Source organism: Aristolochia californica, unplaced genomic scaffold (assembly GCF_029961685.1).
Source record: "Aristolochia californica isolate CCGP_79_NKW_82.1479 unplaced genomic scaffold, dmAriCali1.0.hap1 SCAF_15, whole genome shotgun sequence".
In the NCBI taxonomy this organism is placed as follows: Eukaryota; Viridiplantae; Streptophyta; class Magnoliopsida; order Piperales; family Aristolochiaceae; genus Aristolochia; species Aristolochia californica.
The window spans coordinates 1,767,775-1,787,949 of NW_027181826.1; the positions used below are offsets into that span (position 1 = coordinate 1,767,775).

The window sequence follows — 20,175 nt, forward strand, 5'->3', positions numbered from 1 at the left end:
GAGAATAATTCCGAGTAGATAAGATAATGAGTTTTTGTCAATCTAATCTGGCTTTAAACTGATGGGTTTATGACAACTACATAATGAGCATCATTGGATTTCATTGCTTTTTAAATGCTGTCATGTCTCTTATCTCCGTCAATAATGCCTTTCTGGGTTTTGTGGACAAGGTCAACCATCTTCTTCTTCAGTGGAAGAACAAGATATGAGGGAGAACAGAAGCGAGCAAGAGGGATGGGATGGTTGTAGATAAACTAAATCTCTATGTCATATGGAAAATAATCTTCTGCAGGACGGGAATAGGTCCCTTATCGGATTTTGCTTTGACCTACACGAATCAGATTTCACGATATACCTTTCTTTATTCTCCGGAGTCTTTGTGAGCTGCCACTCAGTATGAGAAAGGAGTCAGGCTTGCCCATTCATATGGGTCTGTCCCATACTTTTAACTAGTAGTTCATTCAATCTTAAATGAATTAATTTAATTTTAACTCATCCTTATATATTAGGGTAGATGAGTTCATGTGCACTGAAAAACAGATTTTTGTGTTAGTGTTCTTAAACGAAAAGTTTGATATAAATAAGAAAATGAGTAATTTTTTATAATATACTTAAATAGAATATATACCTAAGTAGATAATTAACTAAAATAAACATGATTATTATACTTATAAGTTATTTAACATGTAGTATTAAAATTTATTAATATCCTAATTAATAAAAAATTATATTATATTACTTAATAATTATAATTTATTATAAATTAATACAATAATTACGTGTTACTAGAATAAATTATTAAAAATAAATAAATAAAAGTAAAAAATAACATAAGCGAATATAATAAATATATAAATTATTTTTTAATAACATAAGATATATTAAAAACATTCTGGTTTATTTTGGACTAACCCCCCCTTAAGGGTAAAACATGAATTCACCCGGAGTTTTTAGGGGCAGCCTTAGGGTTGTTCCTCCCTTACTCTACTTGTGAATCGTAACCTCTTGGAGGCAATTGTCTTTGTTATTACCGGTTCACTTTCTTATTGCCAGCCACATGGAATAGTCTCTCCTTCCCCATTTTTAGGTTTATAAACGAGGGACTCCCCCCTTTTTCATTTTTAGATTTTCCTCTTCATCTGTACCCTAAACCCTTTTATTGCGTTATGAAAGTGAAAACACTTTTGCTTGTGAAAATAACCCAAAACCTGTTAGTGTGCACTGAAAGTGAAATCACTCTCTAAGGTTACTGAATTCACTTTTCACCCGTGCACTCACTTGCTCTCTCACTCTTGTTCTATTCCTTCTTACTTCTCACTCTTACATTTGAATATAATAAAATTAAATATTTGTTTAAATATTTAATTAGTAGAATAGTTAAATAAAATTATCTTATGAAAATTAAATTTATCAGAATAATTTTAATATTATATTTGATTTCTAATTTAAGAGTGAAAATTTATATATTAAAAAAGTAACAATTTGGTTAAGTATTTGGATATTATAAAAGTAAGTATTTGTTTAATCATTTTATTTTATATATTTAATTAAATAACCAATTTAAATTTACTTTAAAAATAATTTATTAACACAAAAAATTACTTTCCACTCTCCTTTTATTCGAGGGGTGTGAATAAGACCCTTTTTTATATATAAATGGGTCTTATAAACGGGTCGGGTTTAAGCATTCATCTGACCCGTAGCCAACACTCGGCGACGCTCGTAGCCCCCGGAAGTTAAAAAGTCGCAGTAGCCCCCGGCGATAAAATTTGCCTCCAAAAGTGTTCAGTCCCTTCAAGAAAATTCGAGAGGCAAAGCGTGAGCTCTTAACTGCGCTCAGCCAACCGGAAGGAGAAGACAGACAGACGTTGAGAGCCGCCTTCTCTGTACATTTTTTTTTTTTTTTAAAATAGCACAATGTAATTGTAACCATTCCTTTCCCATTGCGTCGAATTCATTTCTATTGGCAATGTGTCGTTACTTTATTCCTCCATGCCATCTGTTTGCACAAATGCCTCACAGGATACACTAATCTAATTCTCTTCATGGGTGCTTTGTAGACAACATGTTATATGTTTGCAGGAACGCGAATTGTCTAATGTCTGGGATTCGTTTACTCTTTTTGTTTGTCGAGAAAACCTTTTCAGTGGTTCTTACTAAAACACGTGGTTGCTTACTATTTACGTGATTCAGCTGTTTTCGGGAATTGGCTGAAATTTTTAGGAGTGTGGATACTTGTCCAAAGTTTTGCCCAGGACGTGTCTGTCAAAATGTCGCTTTGAATTGATGCACAAAATTTGTAGCCGTTCGTTGTTAACTCTGATGGTGTGTTGGTTCTGACAGAATTTATTGTTGTTCTGTGCGGCCTTTGTCGGGTAAATGAAGGAAATTGTGACCATCCAAGTGGGTGATTTTTCAAACTACATTGGGGCTCACTTCTGGAACTTTCAGGTTAGGTTTACATGATGTACTTTGCTTCCTCTTGGTTCCTCCTAGAGTTAAGTCTTTACTGCAAATACTCTTTTGAAATGCATTAGAGATGAGTTGTTTTATTTCAACATATTTATTACATTATTTCCTTACGTATGAGGAGCAAGTCAATTACTTTATACAAAGTCAGTATAAAATTTTAGTTTTAAGCTTTCTGTTTGATTTTTCTTTCTATATATTTTGTTACTCGATGTGATTTATTGACTTGATACATCTTGTGGAAGGATGAATTGCTTGGTTTGGCAGAGGATCCGCAAGGAGATCCTGTTTTCAGGAATGAATTTCTTGATATGAATGTCCTATATCGCTCTGGAGAAACACAGCAGGTGCTTAATTTATACTGCTATTCTGTCTTTCTCATTCTATGCTTCAAACCGTGTAAGAAAAACTTATTTTGGAAATCAGTTGGAAGTCATTTCATTAAACGAGGTCTGAGATATGTTGAATACCATAGAGATTATCCTCCTTCTTGGATATAAGTTGCTTTAATCACATGGAAATAAATGCATGCAGCTGCCAACCCATTTTGTTCATCTTCTTGGTGAATATGATTTTTGACCAAGTACATTACAATGCTAGTTTACCCTCATGTTAGAGATATTATCTCCAATCAAAATCTGACCTAGTACATTTGTTAGCATCATCCGCTTGTCTCTTTAAATAATATGACAATAAAAAACTTAATATATCCATTTGATGTCTGGGATTATTATGTTGGTGACTTTGGGTGATACGCCATAGAGTGTATTTGCTTTCAAGTTTTAAATCCAGAATCCTCATGTATCTGCATGCATGTGAAGCAGTTGCCAAGGATTTTTTTATTTTTGGGTGATGTTGTGTGTGAGAAAGAAAATTTACAATTATTATTGACCAGAGAATCCATGTGCTGCACATCAACTTTGATGACCCTTGCTGCCTGAACCACATCAGTAGGTATTACTAGTTGAATGCTTTAGGATTAGTTAGTGCATTCAATCATATGATCTAGTCCATTGGTTGTGCCTGTAGAACTATCTGACTTTGAGATGATTATACTCTTGAGGAGCTATCCATGGTGGGCTCTGTACACGGTGTCTTCAGGACTTTCAGATCATTGTACAGGGGCTGCAAGATGCAAATTTAATTTGCATTCATCCTGTTAAATTCAATCAGCTATATAAAATTTCGATCTTCAAATAGTTTATAGTTGATTACATCCTGACTTTTTAGATTTTGTGCAGGGAATTCATACTTATACACCTCGTTTGTTATCCATTGGTTTTCAAGGTGATTATTACTTACCCTTGATATTTGTATGGATCTAGTTCCTTCCTGATCTGTTGTAAGTACTTCAAATGTTTGTTACTCCTTCACTTGCATGACATACAAAATTGCTGCACTCATCTTTTCTAGTTTGCTCTTGTTTAGGTTTATATTGTATGCACTTGTAGCATTTGGGATAAGCTTGATCTTGTCTTTATTATATCTTGTCTGAGGTAGAGGAAAAGTGACAATCAATTTATAACAGTATATGTATCTGTTGATGATCGTAGTGAATCACTACAAATAATCTTAAACTTTACTGAAGACTTCTTAGATATGATTTGGAGCTTTGGAACATAAATATTTCTGCCATTCTTACCTCATTTATCCTTTTTTCGACTGCAAAGACATCTAATTCACTCTAGTGTTTTTAGTTTCCTTGAGTGAAAAGAGAAAAGAGTAAATAATTTTTTATGACATTGGAAAAGGTCTTTGATTACAATTCTGCTATAATTGTCCTAGTTTTATAACCTTGCTGTGATATCGTTCATTAACAAATTTGGAAGCAGTGAACCTTTTTTTATACGTTTTTAGTGCAAGTGCTTTCGCACTTGGCCACATGAGCAATCATATTCTTCAGGTGAGGAATGGTACAAATTCCCTTAAACTGTCTGCAAGGGAAAGGCAAAAGTTTGCTTATGCTTTCTGTTATCCTTCCTAATTTATAACTTGTAGGTATATCAGTTTCTGGGCTTATAACTCGTCATACTTATTAATGTAAATATGAATGTTCCTATTTGTTTGCTTGAAAATGATGAGTTGATCTTATTTCGGACCAGCAATTCATCTCATATTGTTGCACTCATGATAGTGTCCATCTTTCTTAAAAACTTCTCTCCTCTTTACTTTAATCTATTTTTTGCTCTTCTTTCCTTAATACTCGATACCTTCTGGCTACTGCTTAATCTTGTCTTCAAAATTATCAAGTTCAAAATGTTTCAGGTCTTTACTTTTTCAGCTAGCTTATGTAGCTGCAAAAACCCTTCACATCTATTCTCTTATTTTTATTCCCTGGTTTCCTAACTTTAACAATTTGTCTTGTTCCCTTATTAAGTTCTTTTTGTTAAGAACAAGTTTTTCAAGGTTGAACACCATTTTTCTGCCATTCCTGATACAGTAAAATTAATTGAAACAGTCAACCTTATGAAAGTTTTAACAACCAAGGCCTTTGATTCTTTTTTATGGACTACCTTTACCTGTTCATATACCTTTAAAGTACCGTGTTCTGGTTGGCGATACTTTTTATTGGTTTTTACTTGGGTGTGTTATCTATCTTTTGTTACACCTTCAACTCTTGATTGGAATGAAGATGGATAGCTGGTATCTAAAGTCTTTTACTTTTGGTCTTACAAATTGGAGATCAATAGTCTTCAAGTCTTATATTCATGTTGGAAAATTTCAGCAACACAATTGAATGTGTATTTATATCTAGTGTGATTTCGATCTTGTTTACAGGATCGCTTGGTTCTTTACGCTCCCGTGGTTCTTTATATCATGAAAGTCCATCATCTGATCCATCACATGTTGTCACTTGGTGAGGCATTTTTTAAGGTTAAACTTAAAACCAAAAATTTCTATAGATGATAAAGTCAATTCATGTGCAGGACTGGTAAAATTTCAAGACATGCATCTGAACCTTGCAAGAAAAATCTGTTTTTGCAAAGTTTGGAGGAAGATGAGCACAAACTGCCAACTGTTTTTGCCAATGCTAGTGTCAGAGAGGACTGTTCTGGGAGTGACATCCAAGATAAGGACCGTGTGGAATGTCTTCAAAATGGTGTTGAGTTCTGGACAGATTTTTCTAAAGTACATTATCATCCACGAAGCCTATATGAATTAAATGGCTCGTGGACAGATGTTCAGGAATTTGATAATTATGGAATTGGCAGGGATGTCCTCCTCAGTGGTTCTCAGAGTGAAGAGATGAATGAAAGGCTCCGTTTTTTTGTTGAAGATTGCGACCATATTCAGGTAGATTTGATTTCAATGTTCACCTTCCACTAGATAGATCCGGTGCAGAAAAAAGATCTCCATAAATGTTAAATGAGGACTCAACAGAGTCCGAGTCCAGGAGTTGTACATACTGCTCCTTGTATATGCACGAGTTATTGACACGGTAATCTTATATATTTTTTTCAATTATCTTAATCCATGGCTCCTGCAGGGTATCCACTTCACAGTTGATGATTCAGGCGGTTTTTCCAGTGTAGCTGCAGATTTTTTGGAACATATTGCAGATGAGTACACAAACACACCTGTATTGCTTTATGCTGCAAGAGGTCCCAAAAGTCATATGGATACAGAAAGCAGGAAACAATTTGTCTTGAGAGCTCTTCATGATTCAGTTTCTCTCTCAAAATTGTCATCATTTTGTAAATTGATGGTGCCTATTGGACTACCTTCCCTCAGTAGAAGTAATCACTTCTCCCTTTTCCTTTAATTAATAGTTGAAGACCAAGGATTTGGACACCCTATATTTGGTTCTAAGTGATGTACTTAAAAGTATTCAACTTGGTTAATCTGAACCAGTATAAGTGTTTTCCATTCACATTGAAAGTGGAGGAACAGAAGGAATGTTCCTTAGTATCAAATACACGAGGTGTCCAATTCAATGAGATTAATTTTATAATGATGCTGCCAGTTGTTGTTATGATAGTCTGCCTTGCTCATGTAATCGTCCTTTTTTTCACTGGTGAAGGTAAGGCGGCTACTTTTCTTTCCATAGAAGATGAAAATCCATTCCACTGCAGTGCAGTTTATGGTGCTGCATTGAGCTCTATTTCACTTCCATTCAGAATGGACACATTTGGGTCTTCAGCTGCCTCCAATTATGTTTCTGGTGCTGTTGACATGGGTGGTTTGGTATATATGCTAGCCGATCAAGCTAGGTCAAACCCAGTCGCTATTCTGGATGTAGCAATGCCAGCACCTCCCTTGACAGGTTTCTTCTGAATTCTTTGTTTGTTATCATGATTAATTAAGTAGGATCATAAGTATTGGAGTTTGGCCACTCATTTAAACCTTAGCGATAGATTTGGCTGAAACTAAAGAATTTGATCCAACCACTGGTTCTAGCCTCATGGTGGATCTCCTACAGAAATGTGAAAAGAATAACCATACCAACAGTGCCATGGAGGCAAACCTGTGACCGGCTGTACCCTGGTTAATATTGGAGTCACTATTTATATTTATTATCTATGTACACATGGGTGACCTCAGCTTTAACTATTGCACTGGTCCAGCTCAAGTAGGCTAGTTAATTTTTCTGCAGCAGCTTGATCTGGTTCTCGAGGAAGAAATATTACTTGTAGATGAAGTTAGATATCTAGAGTAGGTGGCCCCGTTATATGGGGTAGTCTCTGATTTGGTTGCAGACAAGTTGCCCCTTGACACTAATAATTTAAATAAGGTTAGATTACTCAACTTGTTCAGACTGGAGTGTTCTTAACACCAACATTCCCTGTTTTTCTCCAATAGGATTCTTATGTTTGATCCAGATCTAAGTCAGGGCTACTAGTGATGGTCTTTTATGTAACAGGTTGCGCGGAGGACTTTTAAGATCTGCAAGAACTTATATTCTATGCTAGCCAATGCAAAGTATTATTATGATTGATATGAATGCACTAGATTTACTCTACTAATATGGGCCTCACTGACTATATTATATTTTCGCCATTTACCTAGGTGAAGGAAGAAAATGGTCATTTCTAGGAAGTTTGCATTCCTTGACACCAGAAGTTGCTGAAGATATTGAAGATGTGTGCCGAGCAGAGACGACAGTGATACATGGAGCCATCCATGAAGGTGATCATCTCATACCTTGCCTCATAGCCATAAATGTAGGTTCTTCTGTTTGTGGTCTTTCTGGTCTCATGAGTTCATTGCATTTTCAGCACTAGGGATTTGGGTGGATCAGTTTTACATTCTTTGCTAAATCAGAGTTGTCTCAGCTTTTTCTATTCTTTACTTCAATCCTTGTCAATTTTGAACCTTCATCCTTCAAAAAAAAAAAAAGACCTATATATACTTGTTGATTATTCGGCTGACAATAATACAGCCTCTCTCAGCAATGCACATGCGGAAATCATAGCAGACAGCCTCTTATGCTCATCTCTTGGAGCTGCTCTTTACATATTTTGTTGTGCTTTATCACATTTCCATTTCAACAATTTCATCCATGTCATGCTCATTGTCAGTAAATGTTGCTTCACTCTCCAGTGTCAACTGGCCTTGTGGCCATCTTTTAGAAATTTCCCATCATCCTTTTCAGCATATGCTCCTATCACATTGCATTCCAGACACGATTCACCACTCACCTTCTGGTATAAATTAATTCAGAGATTCTCTCATGCTTAAAATACGGTTTTATCTTACAGGAGGTCGTGGGGCTTCAGTTTCAGAAGTCAAGGACTCGGTTTATGAAGCATTTCAAAGCCTTCTGAGTAAACCAATGTTCTCCCACCTCTCTGTGGCTCGCTCTCCTCTCCCAATACCCCTCCCATTCCCTTCAATCTTTGGGAGTCATGTAGGGCCACAAGGAGAGCTGTTACGCTCTTTCATTCGTGATTCTCTACCAAGAGGATCCCTTGATATCCACTCAATCCCTGTGGCTGCTAGACTCCGTTCAAGCAATGCCATATTGCCATTCGTGGAGAAACGGCTAGTGCACCTGCAAAGGTTTGGGATTGATAGAGGAGCTCCTGGGTCACACCTGCTTAGAAGCTGGGGGTTTCAGAATGATGAAGTGGAGGATATGAGGGAGGTTCTTTCCAAGATGGTGATGTCTTTAAAGCCTCATTCGGAAACGTCGTCTGGTTCAGAGTAGATTCCCATCCAGTTCTGAGTGGAATTATTGTTATCTTGTGCATGAAGTTTTGGAGAACACTGTATGTAACCAAAAGAGCAGGCAGTTTAGTGCAAGTGTAACTGAACGATATCCTAATGTTACCAGCAATATCTACAGGATGAGCATGGGTCTGCTGAATTGCCCATCGGTTTGTAACTTGCTGTTATGGTAACCTTGCTAACTGTTATTCTTTTACTAATTGGTCTTTGCGATTCCTGACCTGCATTTACCTGCAAAACAAAAAGTATACTGGAAGCCAATGTGCTGAAGAATGTAAAACCTGATATACTTTGCTAGTAAAAATCAAAAGTTTTAAGTTCCATTCCATTTTGCTGCTCACCATGAAGGCAAAACAGGGGTCTGGTAGGCTTTTTCAAAGCCAGAACAATAAGCTCATCCGCTCAAATGGACAAGCTTATCGAAGAGGTAGCTTTACAAACAAAATCATTATCTCATTTTTACTAACTATTTTGGCAATAATAATGGTGAATTTTTTTTTCTGTTTTTTTCTTAAAAGGGTTCCAAACAGACCCGTTAAATCCCTCTATTTGATCATCAAGTCGCTGAAGCTGTTGTTTAACCCATGGAGGATCACTGCGGCTGATCCACAAGCACTCCTCAGTATCTTTATGTCTAAAGTCTGGGGACTTTGGATTAATTTTACATTTTCTATTTTCCCACTACTCGTCTGCAAAGAAGATCTGCCATAGTTGTAAAGGGTTCCTCCTGTTCTGCTCTGCAGTGCCTAATTGGATGAAAAACAGGAATTAAACAGGCAAAATAGGAAAAATTCAATTTGTAGAATCACTGCTTACCCAGTAAAATATTCGACTTCTGGAACTTACAAGAATCAAGCAGTGTCTCTATATTTTTATCTGAACTTTCTGTTGGGCTATTTGTTTCTTTATTTTGCACTAAGCACTCTGATTCATGGCTAATTTGATATTTATCTATGACCTGCATAATCAGAAAATACAAAGGATGAAGTACAACTTTTCACAAATGATTCAGTCAGGGAGGAAACATTAGCTCACCTTATAAACTATTTCAGGCTTTCCCATGTTGGAAACCTTTTCATAACAGCTCAGCTGGCCAGAAACATAAATAAAATCATTTGGTTTCAAATATCTCAATGAAATTTTTGCCAGATCGTCTGATATCAACAGAATGATCCTGAACAAATTCCAGAGTTAGCTTAAGGATATCATCCAAGAAGGGAAAAATTTAATCTAGTCTTACTTTTTTTTACCTTTAGTCGATCAGGGTTTGATGGAAATCGGTCTCTAACAAAAAATTTGTACTTGAGAGATAGTGGCCTCAGGCAACTGGAAGAAACAAAAACTTAGAATCATCAAATCTCACCGCAATACAGTCCCGGATTTGCGCGGTGATTCTAACTCAAGCAACTTATGAACACCCAACCCACCATGTTTCCTGTTGCATAACTTAACCTCGCGAACGACGGACCCGATCAAACTGACGGCATTCACCAACCGTCTTTCGAACCTAATAGTCGGCGGCCGCCGAGACCGGAGAGACCTCCTGTACGCGGAGCTCCCCCTGTTCAAATCCAAATCCGCGGAATTTGAAGAGGAAGTAGAAGAAGCAGTGATGGGGATGCTGAACATCTGCAAAGAAAATGAATAACGCATTCCGATAATGGAAGAGAGATGATTACTGCCGAAGCCACGAATAAAACAAGACATAAGCGCTACAGATCGAACCGACGACCAAGGCATCCGGACCTTCTACGATCATCATTGATATTACCCTTTCAAACCGGCATTTGTTCTGAAAACTCTAAGAGCCGGCACGCTGAGAAGCTCATTTGGAGAAAGCTACAATGGGCAGTGAGTTTTCTCACTAGATTTGATTTCCTCGAAGAAAAAAAAGGACGATAAATCAACTAGACAGACGAAGATTTAAGTAATTTGATACCACAACTTAACGGAATTCTTCATTGCTGGCCTGCATAAAATTATTTTATCACAACTTGTGGTCATGGAATTCTTCATAATAGGTTCTATCACTTACCTGATTCGTAACGATCGTAACGATCCTTCTGCTTCTCTCAAGCTGGAATTCAATCTTTCTTTTGCCAAAGGCTCAACTTGACAACTGTGGCACAAAATCAGAAAAAATCAAAACACTAGACTTTGCAGCTAAGTTAGAATCGATGCCACCCAGCAATCTAACTGAAGTAATCAAGCAAAATTCTTGGGTCGATTGAGAGATTGCACTCGAGTTCCAGTAAGCCAGTGTTCCACAGATCGGAAGAACAAAAGGCTTCCCCATTTTGTTCCAGTTTCTGCGACTCTCTCAGCATAGACAATGAAACGCAAACAATAATAACAACGATGAAGGTTGTCGGCTCTTCATTCGCTCCTCTTCCCGAATCCACTAAAACGATCTTTCTCCGATTAAACGAACCACAAGGTGAATCAACGTGCAGTGGCGAAATCAACCGAACCTGCGCCCGTGTTACCTCAGAATGTCCCGCCGTCTGAAGCAGTCCATCCTTGAGTTGCTCTGGGAGCTTTTCGTCATGAAAGAAATCCTCTTCCTCTTCGATTTGGAACTGGAAGCCCCATGAATCGCTTTCTTGAACCGTTTGCTGGAGTCTAGTGGAGGCTCGGCTTCCTTTGAAGTTGACAGACACAGCATTCGTTTCACGCTGTCCTTCGTGTGATGATATAGAGATCTATTACGAAATCTCAGATCTCTACCTCTAAAATGCTTCCTCCATCTTTTTCCTGTTCTTGGCCACCTTCCATGGTTTCTTCATCGTCTTCGTCAGCTTTTGCTCCACTATTAGAGTGACAAATCTTGTCTGGTAGCAACTGAAGTGAACTAGCATTGGCTATGTAAGTAGATTTGATTTCCTCGAAAAAGAAAAAAGGACGATAAATTAACTAGACAGAAGAAGATTTAATTAATTTGATACCATCTTAAAATTCTAAGGGAGAATTGATTTAAATTGTGTACATCGCTGTGTCAGTGCTTCCCCGATTCTGAGGCCCCAAGGGCTCTGGAATCTGTTTCCGAATAAAGCTCAGTCAACTTGCCCATCCTTCGTTTTGTCATCCCAGCTTTCACAATTCACAGGAGCCCCCGAATTGAGAAATCTCCATATCGATCGGGTATTAGAATATTTTTCCCAATCCTGCAAATAATTAATATCATTATACTATAAAAACCTTCCAACCCCTTTACAGATGCTTGATAGGAAAGACAAAAGACAAATCTCTTCTCAAAAGTTCCTTTCTTTTTGTCCCATCTCTCCTCGCCGGAGAGAGTCGACTTGTTATCATAGAAGAGAGCCAACACTCCCCTTAGACTTCATCCCTCTCAAGGAGTGTTATAGAAATCCGTGTCCAACAAGGAAAAGCTTTCTGGCATTCTCAGGGAAAACCCAGACACCTCATATAAATTTCAGTAACTTAAAATCCCGATTCTCACAGTCCCAAAGCTCGAAGTTCCAAATGAAAAACGCTACACAATCAGGGTTTTCTTTATGCAGACCCCGAGGCAAAAGCAAGCTGTTAATGAATAGTAGCATTTATTACAACGTGGATGAGATGAATCATGAACGAATAGGTGGAGGAAGGAGAAACAAAAAATGGGTTTTTGAATGATCACGTCAGAACGAAAGAAGACGGTTGCATTACATTCAGGTTTGTCTTTCACAGCACATTCGCAGGCAGGGTATGGACAGCGGGAGAGGCCTAACATATTTTGATTTCTAGTTCGACAAAAGTGTATGTAAGGGGACCCAAAGAAACTGTAAAATTTACTGCTTTTGCTACAAGGAAGAAGCCTATGGAGGACTGAAATGGAGAATAATGAAGAAAACCTGCCAGCGGTGTGAACAGTGAAGAGAAGTATGCTAGCTTTGACTGGTTATGGAGGATTCATTCCAGCCTGCCCACGGATGATTTGGTTGTCTCCGTCTTTTTCTTCCTTTATTCTCCTCCTCTTTCGTTTTCTTCTGCCTTTTTTTTTTGTTTTGTTTTCTGAACCTTCTGTTTCAGGTGGGAAGAGCACCTGTAACATTTTCAAAGTAGGTCAGCGAATCAGCTCTTATGGAGATGAGAAGGAATATATTTTGACATTAATGCAATTCAATCAATTGACTCTTCGTCCTCTTCCTGCTTCTAAGACAAGTACAGTATCACTAGATATAAACACAAGAATGAAATAATAAACTCCAGTATCAATAAGATAAAAAGAAACAGATTAGAAGTTAACCCAGAGAGATCTGGCCTCTCTTGGCGCCCGCAAATTTAAGCAGTCTTATTATTTTAAGATCAACTAAAGGGTCTTGACATGAGAACTACTTCGAGATCCACAAAGCCAACAGTGATGACTGACTTCAATGGCTTAAATAGAAAGCATTTTGTCAAGCACAATTTGCTGCAAAAATGCTGAGGATGAATTAAATTATCTTCCCTTTGTTTGTAAATGTGTACATAATAATTTTGCATTCAAGGGTCACGATCCTGGGTTTCATTACATGAACAGAAACAATCAAAATCTCCAAAGAAGGGTAACCAGACAAATATTAAATCAGGAGAATTCTCAATTTGCACTCCTGTCAAGTATACTGCGCAGAGAAAAGCAGAAAACAAGCTGAACTTGAGTTCAGCGAGTTTCTCTAAATAAAAAATACTCGCAGAGAAACGATCTTGCAGGTGAAAACGAAAATGTGAAAAGCGGGAAAGCGTTCTTGCGAGCAGGAACGGCAGGAAAACAACAGAAAAAGAGGAAACTTACAGGAAAGAAAAAAGAAAAAGGTGGTCCTGTGCAATCAAGAAGATGGACCGAAGCTCCTGCCATCTTCGCTTCCGGTTCTCTGATGATGAGGGTGATGTAGGTGCTGCTGCTGCTGATGGAGTTGCAGGTGCTGTTGTTGCTCTTCTTCCTGCTGTTGGAGTTGAAATGGGTTTTCGAATGGGACAAGAGCGACTGAAGATGGGGACGCCGCCAAAGACATTGAAGACGGCGAAGCAGCATTCATTTGTGGGAACCCTGTTGCGACAGGCCCCCCTCCGCCCCCGTCAAAACCACTATTGAACCTCACCAGCTCCTGCAAATACGAACCGCCACATGAAAAAACAAATTCATTTCATGAAAAAGCCGCGAACCAATTTTGAAGCCCAAACAAGAAAATCAAGGGAGTTGCACCTGTTGTTGCTGCTGTTGCCCATAGTTTCTCATCATCTCCTGCTGCTCCCTCGCAGCCAACGCAACGGCCAGCGCTTGCGCCTGTGCCTGTGCCTGTGCCTGCGCCTGAGATGCCCCAGGGGTGGGGATACTGAGGCCGACCGAGGGCATTCCATATTGCGGACCTGTGGAGTTCGACGGATGTGCTTGGTGCGCCTGCTGGAGAATGTGGTGGGGGTGCGACAGAGGCAGCATCGCCGACGGACCAACGAAGGTGGAGAGCTCGTTCTTGGCGTTGTAGAGGTCGCTCTGGATGTGTTTCAGCCTGTGCTGGAGAAGGGAGACGAGACCCACGCAACCGTAGACCGGATCCCGTAACCTAGCCTCCGCTTCATAAGCGAGCGAATTCACGGCGTCCTCTCTCTGCATCGGATTCAGGTCGTTCAGCAACTTGGAGACATTACTTGCACCGAACACCTTGTGGACATGCGCGAACTTCTGTGGATGATCCGGAGGGAAGTAGGGCGCGAAAACACATTCCTGTGTGCATTTTCGACGCAGAAATTTGCATGCCGCGCACGGAGAATTGGAAGAAGAGGCCATTGTAAATCTCTCTGATTTCAGAGAGTTTTCATTTATCAAAAAACAAATCTCAAATCTACAAAGCCGACGGGTTTCAATAACCCTAAAACGAAAACGAAAACGAAATGAGTAAAATACAAAAATACCTTTGGAGAAAAGAAAAAAGGACAAGTATGTCCCTTGGAGAAAAGAAAAAAATACAAGTATATCCATAATCCTATTATCTTCTAATCCTACTCAACTGATCACTTCAGAGATGTATTTGGATTGAGACAAAATAGGGAATTTTACCAAAATACCGATTTAATAAAACTTATTTATGAAAATACCGATGATTCCAACTTATTTGCAAAACTACCGAACTTTGACCAGTCCACTGTACATGTGGACATTCAAAGGCGGCACGTAAGCTTTCACTGCTTACGTGTCGACACCTCATTGGTGCAGTATGGTGTTGAACACATGGGCTGCCACGTCAGTATAGTTGACACGTATTATGCCATGTCATTACTTGATAAAATTTTGAATAAATTTTTAAAAAATTAAATACACTTTTTATTACCTTATATTTAAAATAATAAATTATTAAAAAAATTAATAAACAATTAAAAAATTAACTCTTACTTATTTAACACCATTTAATATCAATTAAAATATTTATTAATTAAAAAAATTCGTTACACTTTTTATTTCTTCATATTTTAAAAAATAAAATAAAATAAGTAAGTTAATTAGATTTAAAATATTTATAAATTAAAAAATTACAAAAAAGTTATTTTAGAGTTTAAAAATAAAATTTATTTGTATACTTTTTATCACCTTATTTACAAAATAATAATATTTACAAATTTTAAATATTTATAAATAGAAAAAATCTTACTCTTAAGTATAACCCATATATTATAGATTCAAAATATTTAAAATTTTAAAAAAATATATAAAAAAGTTATTTTATAGTTTAAAAATACAATTTATTTGTATACTTTTTATCACCTTATCTACAAAATAATAATATTTAAAATTTTTAAATATTTATAAATAAAAATAATCTAACTCTTACCCATTTAATATGGATTTAAAATATTTATAAATATTTTTTTACTTTTAAGTCTTGCCCATATATTATCCATATAAAATATTTATAAATAAAAAAAATTTACTCTTAAGTCTTACTTATATATTATCCATTTAAAATATTTATAAATTAAAAACATATAAAAAAAAGTTTTTTTAGTGTTTAAAAATATAATTTATTTGTATACTTTTTATCACCTTATTTACAAAGTAATAATTTATTAAAAAATATATTATTTAATTAAAAATCTTACAAAACTTTACAATAATTTTAATTTGGCAGAAATTTTATTAACATAAAATCAGAAATTAAATAGTAAATCACAAAAAAATCAATACAGTAATTAAACACCTAAATTCAAATCAACATTATAATTAAATACAATAATTATATTCAATTAACCAAAACCCTAAAAAATCACCCTCCTAAATCGGGTGAGTAGAGCTTCGGTTCTGAGAGAAGGGGCGGCCAGAGGGAGGCGGCAAGAGGATGAACAGAGGGAACGGAGAAGAAGAACGAGAGAGGGGGGGCGTCGAGGGCGAGGCCGAGCGGCGGCAGCAGGGGAGCGGTCGTGGCCTAGCGGCGGCAGCAGGGGAGCGGCCGAAGCCGAGAGGCGGCAGCAGGGAGCAGTCGTGGCCTAGCGGCGGCAGCAGGGGAGCGGCCGAGGCCGAGAGGCAGCAGCAGGGGAGCGGTCGTGGCCAAGCGACGGCAGCAGGGGAGTAGCCGAGGCCGAGCAGCGGCAGCAGGAGCGAGGGCGAGAGGAGATGAGAGGAGAGGAGAAAGACCGAGGAAGAAACATAACGAAAAAATTAAAACGAAGGGCTTACGTGGAATGAGCTGACGTGGCAAGAGATGACGGGGCAATAGCGGAAATTGATAATGATGTGTCAAATGGCACGCTTGTAAAATAATGATGTGGCAACCCATGTGTTTAACTACCTTACTGTACTGATGAGGTGTCGACACGTAAGCGGTCAAAGCTTACATGCCGCCTTTGACTGTCCACATGTACAGTGGACCGGTCAAAGTTCGGTAGTTTTGTAAATAATTTGTGGTCTTCGTTATTATTATAAATAAGTTATTTTAAATCGGTATTTTGGTAAAATTCCCGACAAAATATAACCTTCAGGAGAATAGGCAACGTCAATACCCAAAAAATACCATAAGTAGCCAAGATCCTTCATTTCAAAGAGAGAATGAAGTTGCCGTTTAAAATCTGCAATGCCATCTTCATCATTACCCATCACAATCATATCATCAACATAAAGAAGAACCACAATATGCCCCACAACAGTTGTGCGAATGAACATGACAAAGTCATAGTTAGAAGCAATAAAGCCAAGACGGATCAAAGAGGAACTGAACTTCGCAAACCAAACGCGAGGAGCTTGTTTGAGACCATATAAAGCCCGTCGAAGACAATAAACATAACCAACAGGAAGATGAAGGCCCGGTGGGGGCCGCATATTCTTCTGCCAAATCACCATTCAAAAAGACATGCTTAACAACATTGAGACTCTGAAACCATGTAAATCTCTCTGATTTAAGAGAGTTTTCATTTATCAAAACCAAATCTCAAATCTACAAAGCCAACAGGTTTCAGAGAACCCTAAAACGAAAACGAAAACGAAAGAGGAAATGAGTAAAATACAAAAATACCCTTGGAGAAAAGAAAAAGGACAAGTATGTCCCTAAACACTTATGTACATTAACAACCATTTTCTATGCCTACTGGAGATTCCCTCCCTACAGTTATTTGCAGAAATTAATATCAACGCAAAAGAAAGATGCAATCATGTCGTTTGAACATGGGGAAAACACATTAGCCGAGATCTTTTAAGTTGGTACATTTTTTTTCTGGATCCCACGAGCTTATGTGAACAAGCATAGGTTAGCAGAACTGCCGTAAGGAAGGACTCTAATGTTGCTATAGCTTGTCATCAACTTCTTCTGAATAAAACAAGAGAAGGCTTAGCAAAAAAAATTTGAAACAAGAAAAAGAAAGACGAGGAGAATCAAATCATCGAACAACTTTGAATCTTTAAAAGAAGAATTAAAAAAAAAAGTACTCTGTGATGGGATTTCAGATCTGAGATAGAGGGGGAGAGACAAACTAGAGAACAGGGGCGACGACAGTTAAGGTTTAATTTTCTGATTATTGCTTCTCAAACTTAGGTTACAGAACTTAAATAGTGCAACCAACAAATTCCAAAAAGGTCAAAACAAAAACCTATATTTACAAATAAGTCTTGAATGAAATTAGGACCCAACATGGATCAACATGGTATCAGAGCTGGGTTTGTGCCGCGTTCGAATCCTCCCGAGCGCAGAGTGGTTTTTGTTTTGACCTTTTTGGAATTTGTTGGTTGCACTATTTAAGTTCTGTAACCTATATTTACAAATAAGTCTTGAATGAAATTAGGACCCAACATGGATCAACATGGTATCAGAGCTGGGTTTGTGCCGCGTTCGAATCCTCCCGAGCGCAGAGTGGGTATCATCGTTTATGGGGCGTGTTTGAAGCGAAAGTGGGCGGTGCTGGTCCCCGTGCCCGCTCCTCGAGTGATGGGGTGTGTTGAGATTCACGCTCAGCCCGGTCTTAGGTCCATTTTACATCCTCACTAACGCCTCAAGGTTTTGGCGCACATGGTTCAACATGGTATCAGAGCTGGGTTTGCCCTGCATTCGAATCCTCCCGAGCGCGGAGTGGGTATCACCGTTTATGGGGCGTGTTTGGAGCGAAAGTGGGTGGTGTTAGTCCCCGCGCCTCGCGTGATGGGGCATGTTGAGATTCATGCTCCGCCCAGTCTTAGGTACATATTGTGCCCTCACTAACGCCTCGAGGTTTTGGCGTTCATGGTTCAACATGGTATCAAAGCTGGGTTTGCCCCGCTTTTGAATCCTCCCGAACGCGGGGTTGGTATCACCGTTTATGGGGCGTGTTTGGAGCAGAAGTGGGCGGTGTTGGTCCCCGCGCCTCGTGTGATGGGGCGTGTTGAGATTCACGCTCAACCCGGTCTTAGGTCCATATTGCACCCTTACTAACGCCTCGAGGTTTTGGCGCACATGGTTCAACCTAGTATCAGAGCTGGGTTTGCCCAGCGTTCGAATCCTCCCGACCGCGGGGTGGGTATCACCGTTTATGGGGTGTGTTTGGAGCGAAAGTGGCGGTGTTGGTCTCCGCGCCCGCTCCTCGCGTGATGGGGCGTGTTGAGATTCACGCTCAGCCCAGTCTTAGGTCCATGTTGCGCACATGGTTCAACAATAACAACCGATCAATGCTCTCTGGCTCGTAGATTTTCACCGGTTTTTTCCAATTCTAGAGAACCAGAATCGATTTCGCCTGTTCTTCCTCTTCTTCCTCCCAGTTCTGCCCTAGAATTCTTGAATCTTGATCGGATCTTTGACTTCTTGAGCAGGTTTCAAGATCCCAACAAAATCAAATGAAGTGAAAATAAAACGAAAATTTAAAGAAAAAAAACAAAGAACGGAGTAGGAGTCTCGACTCGACTCGACTCGACTCACCTTTCTCACACAAGCCTAATAACAAATACTAGCGATCCGATTTATCAGCGGTGAATGCTAATCGTCCAATCAACGCCCAAGGATTTTCTCTTCAAACTCCTTCGATGTTGAGGACTCCGATTTAATAACGAATATGCCTATCCCACATTGACGAAATTGTCCTTGTTTACTCAAATCAACTAGCTAAGGATGATGTAAAATTCTGTTCACATTGACTCCTGAAAATTGCCCATTTAGTGCACTAAGCAAGTTTATAAATTAGTGTTATATAGAACTTAATTGAATTATATTCTTTTTCTACTAAGCAATTAGATGATCATGATTTTTTCGAAATCTTGGCATAATTCAAACCAAAAACATTTCAAAATCGAATGTTCGCCTCTTGTTTGGGTTTTAGAGTTTTTGAGTTTTTCGACAAGAAAGACATTGTTTAGGGTATCACGTGTTTTGCTTTGAGACAATGTTATCATACTTTGTTTCCACTAGCTTGACCTCATACCGACATATAGTGTTCATGCAAAAATTACTAGTGATTTTGAACATTTGGGTTGATTATCAATATGTATGGTTATAATTATAACAAATGCATTAATAAAAATAATTATAAATGATCGAGTTAAGGGATATCAAATATTTTTATGAATGCATGTAGCAAGCTTATAATATAAATATTTAAATACACAATAATAACCCAATGTGCATGTCTTCCTTACCCTATCCTTTCACTTATAAGCAATTTAGTAGACTAACGAGGGGCATTTACGGGAACAAAACAAAACCACACCAACATCCCAGAAAGACACGGCAACGTAATTATAGAGTTTTCAGGGGTATTCACGTCATTCAATGAAAGATATCGTGGGTCCTCACTTTCCACCTGGCCTGCCGAGTTACGAGGCAGCTCAATTCATCGCAAGCGCTCGTGGGGGCCGACGGACCTGCGACCTGCTTTTGTAGGCCAACTGCGCACGGGGACACCGTCATCGATCCCACATTAGCCGGTCATCGACCGCCTGGCTCTGAAGTCTGAACAGTCGCTTCGAGCACCTGCGCGGAAATGACCAGTTTTACCGGTCCCGTCGACGTGGCTGAACCTTAAGAAATCGGCAGGAAGGCGATTCATTCCAACGCCGATTCGCCACGTGTGTGTCGTACTGTCGTTTTTTGTTAGGAAGTCAAGAAAAAAGTCAAA

General features: G+C 38.5%; 2 protein-coding genes across 4 annotated transcripts; one reads left to right on the plus strand and one right to left on the minus strand.

Moving 5' to 3' along the window:
- Nucleotides 1-1,710: 1,710 nt before the first annotated feature.
- Nucleotides 1,711-8,886, plus strand: LOC137952244 (uncharacterized). Of its 3 annotated transcripts, none has more exons than XM_068799345.1 (10): nt 1,711-2,100; nt 2,344-2,451; nt 2,715-2,816; nt 3,711-3,756; nt 5,248-5,326; nt 5,397-5,763; nt 5,957-6,206; nt 6,491-6,733; nt 7,477-7,596; nt 8,169-8,886. In XM_068799345.1, the coding sequence occupies exons 2-10, from the start codon at nt 2,380-2,382 to the stop codon at nt 8,615-8,617; spliced, it is 1,728 nt and encodes a 575-aa protein (XP_068655446.1). In that variant the 5' UTR covers nt 1,711-2,100; nt 2,344-2,379; the 3' UTR covers nt 8,618-8,886. The 3 variants fall into 3 exon arrangements, with proteins under 3 accessions (XP_068655446.1, XP_068655445.1, XP_068655447.1); XM_068799344.1 differs by having other exon boundaries at nt 1,711-1,919; XM_068799346.1 differs by having other exon boundaries at nt 1,711-1,867.
- A 3,616-nt stretch (nt 8,887-12,502) lies between these two features.
- LOC137951943 (LOB domain-containing protein 36-like) lies at nt 12,503-14,404 on the minus strand. Its single transcript, XM_068798942.1, has 3 exons — nt 13,823-14,404; nt 13,412-13,724; nt 12,503-12,682 (listed from the first exon to the last, which is right to left on the minus strand). The coding sequence occupies exons 1-2, from the start codon at nt 14,402-14,404 to the stop codon at nt 13,446-13,448; spliced, it is 861 nt and encodes a 286-aa protein (XP_068655043.1). The 3' UTR covers nt 12,503-12,682; nt 13,412-13,445.
- Between the last annotated feature and the right edge of the window lie 5,771 nt (nt 14,405-20,175).

Excerpts from the sequence above, each read along its gene's own strand:
- LOC137952244 (XM_068799345.1), top strand. The coding sequence starts at position 2,380 with ATGAAGGAAATTGTGACCATCCAAGTGGGTGATTTTTCAAACTACATT. Across the intron at positions 5,327-5,396 it reads CCATCACATGTTGTCACTTG|GACTGGTAAAATTTCAAGAC; the intron begins GTGAGGCATTTT and ends ATTCATGTGCAG. Across the intron at positions 5,764-5,956 it reads AAGATTGCGACCATATTCAG|GGTATCCACTTCACAGTTGA; the intron begins GTAGATTTGATT and ends TGGCTCCTGCAG.
- LOC137951943 (XM_068798942.1), bottom strand. The coding sequence starts at position 14,404 with ATGGCCTCTTCTTCCAATTCTCCGTGCGCGGCATGCAAATTTCTGCGT. Across the intron at positions 13,725-13,822 it reads GGCAACAGCAGCAACAACAG|GAGCTGGTGAGGTTCAATAG; the intron begins GTGCAACTCCCT and ends TCGTATTTGCAG.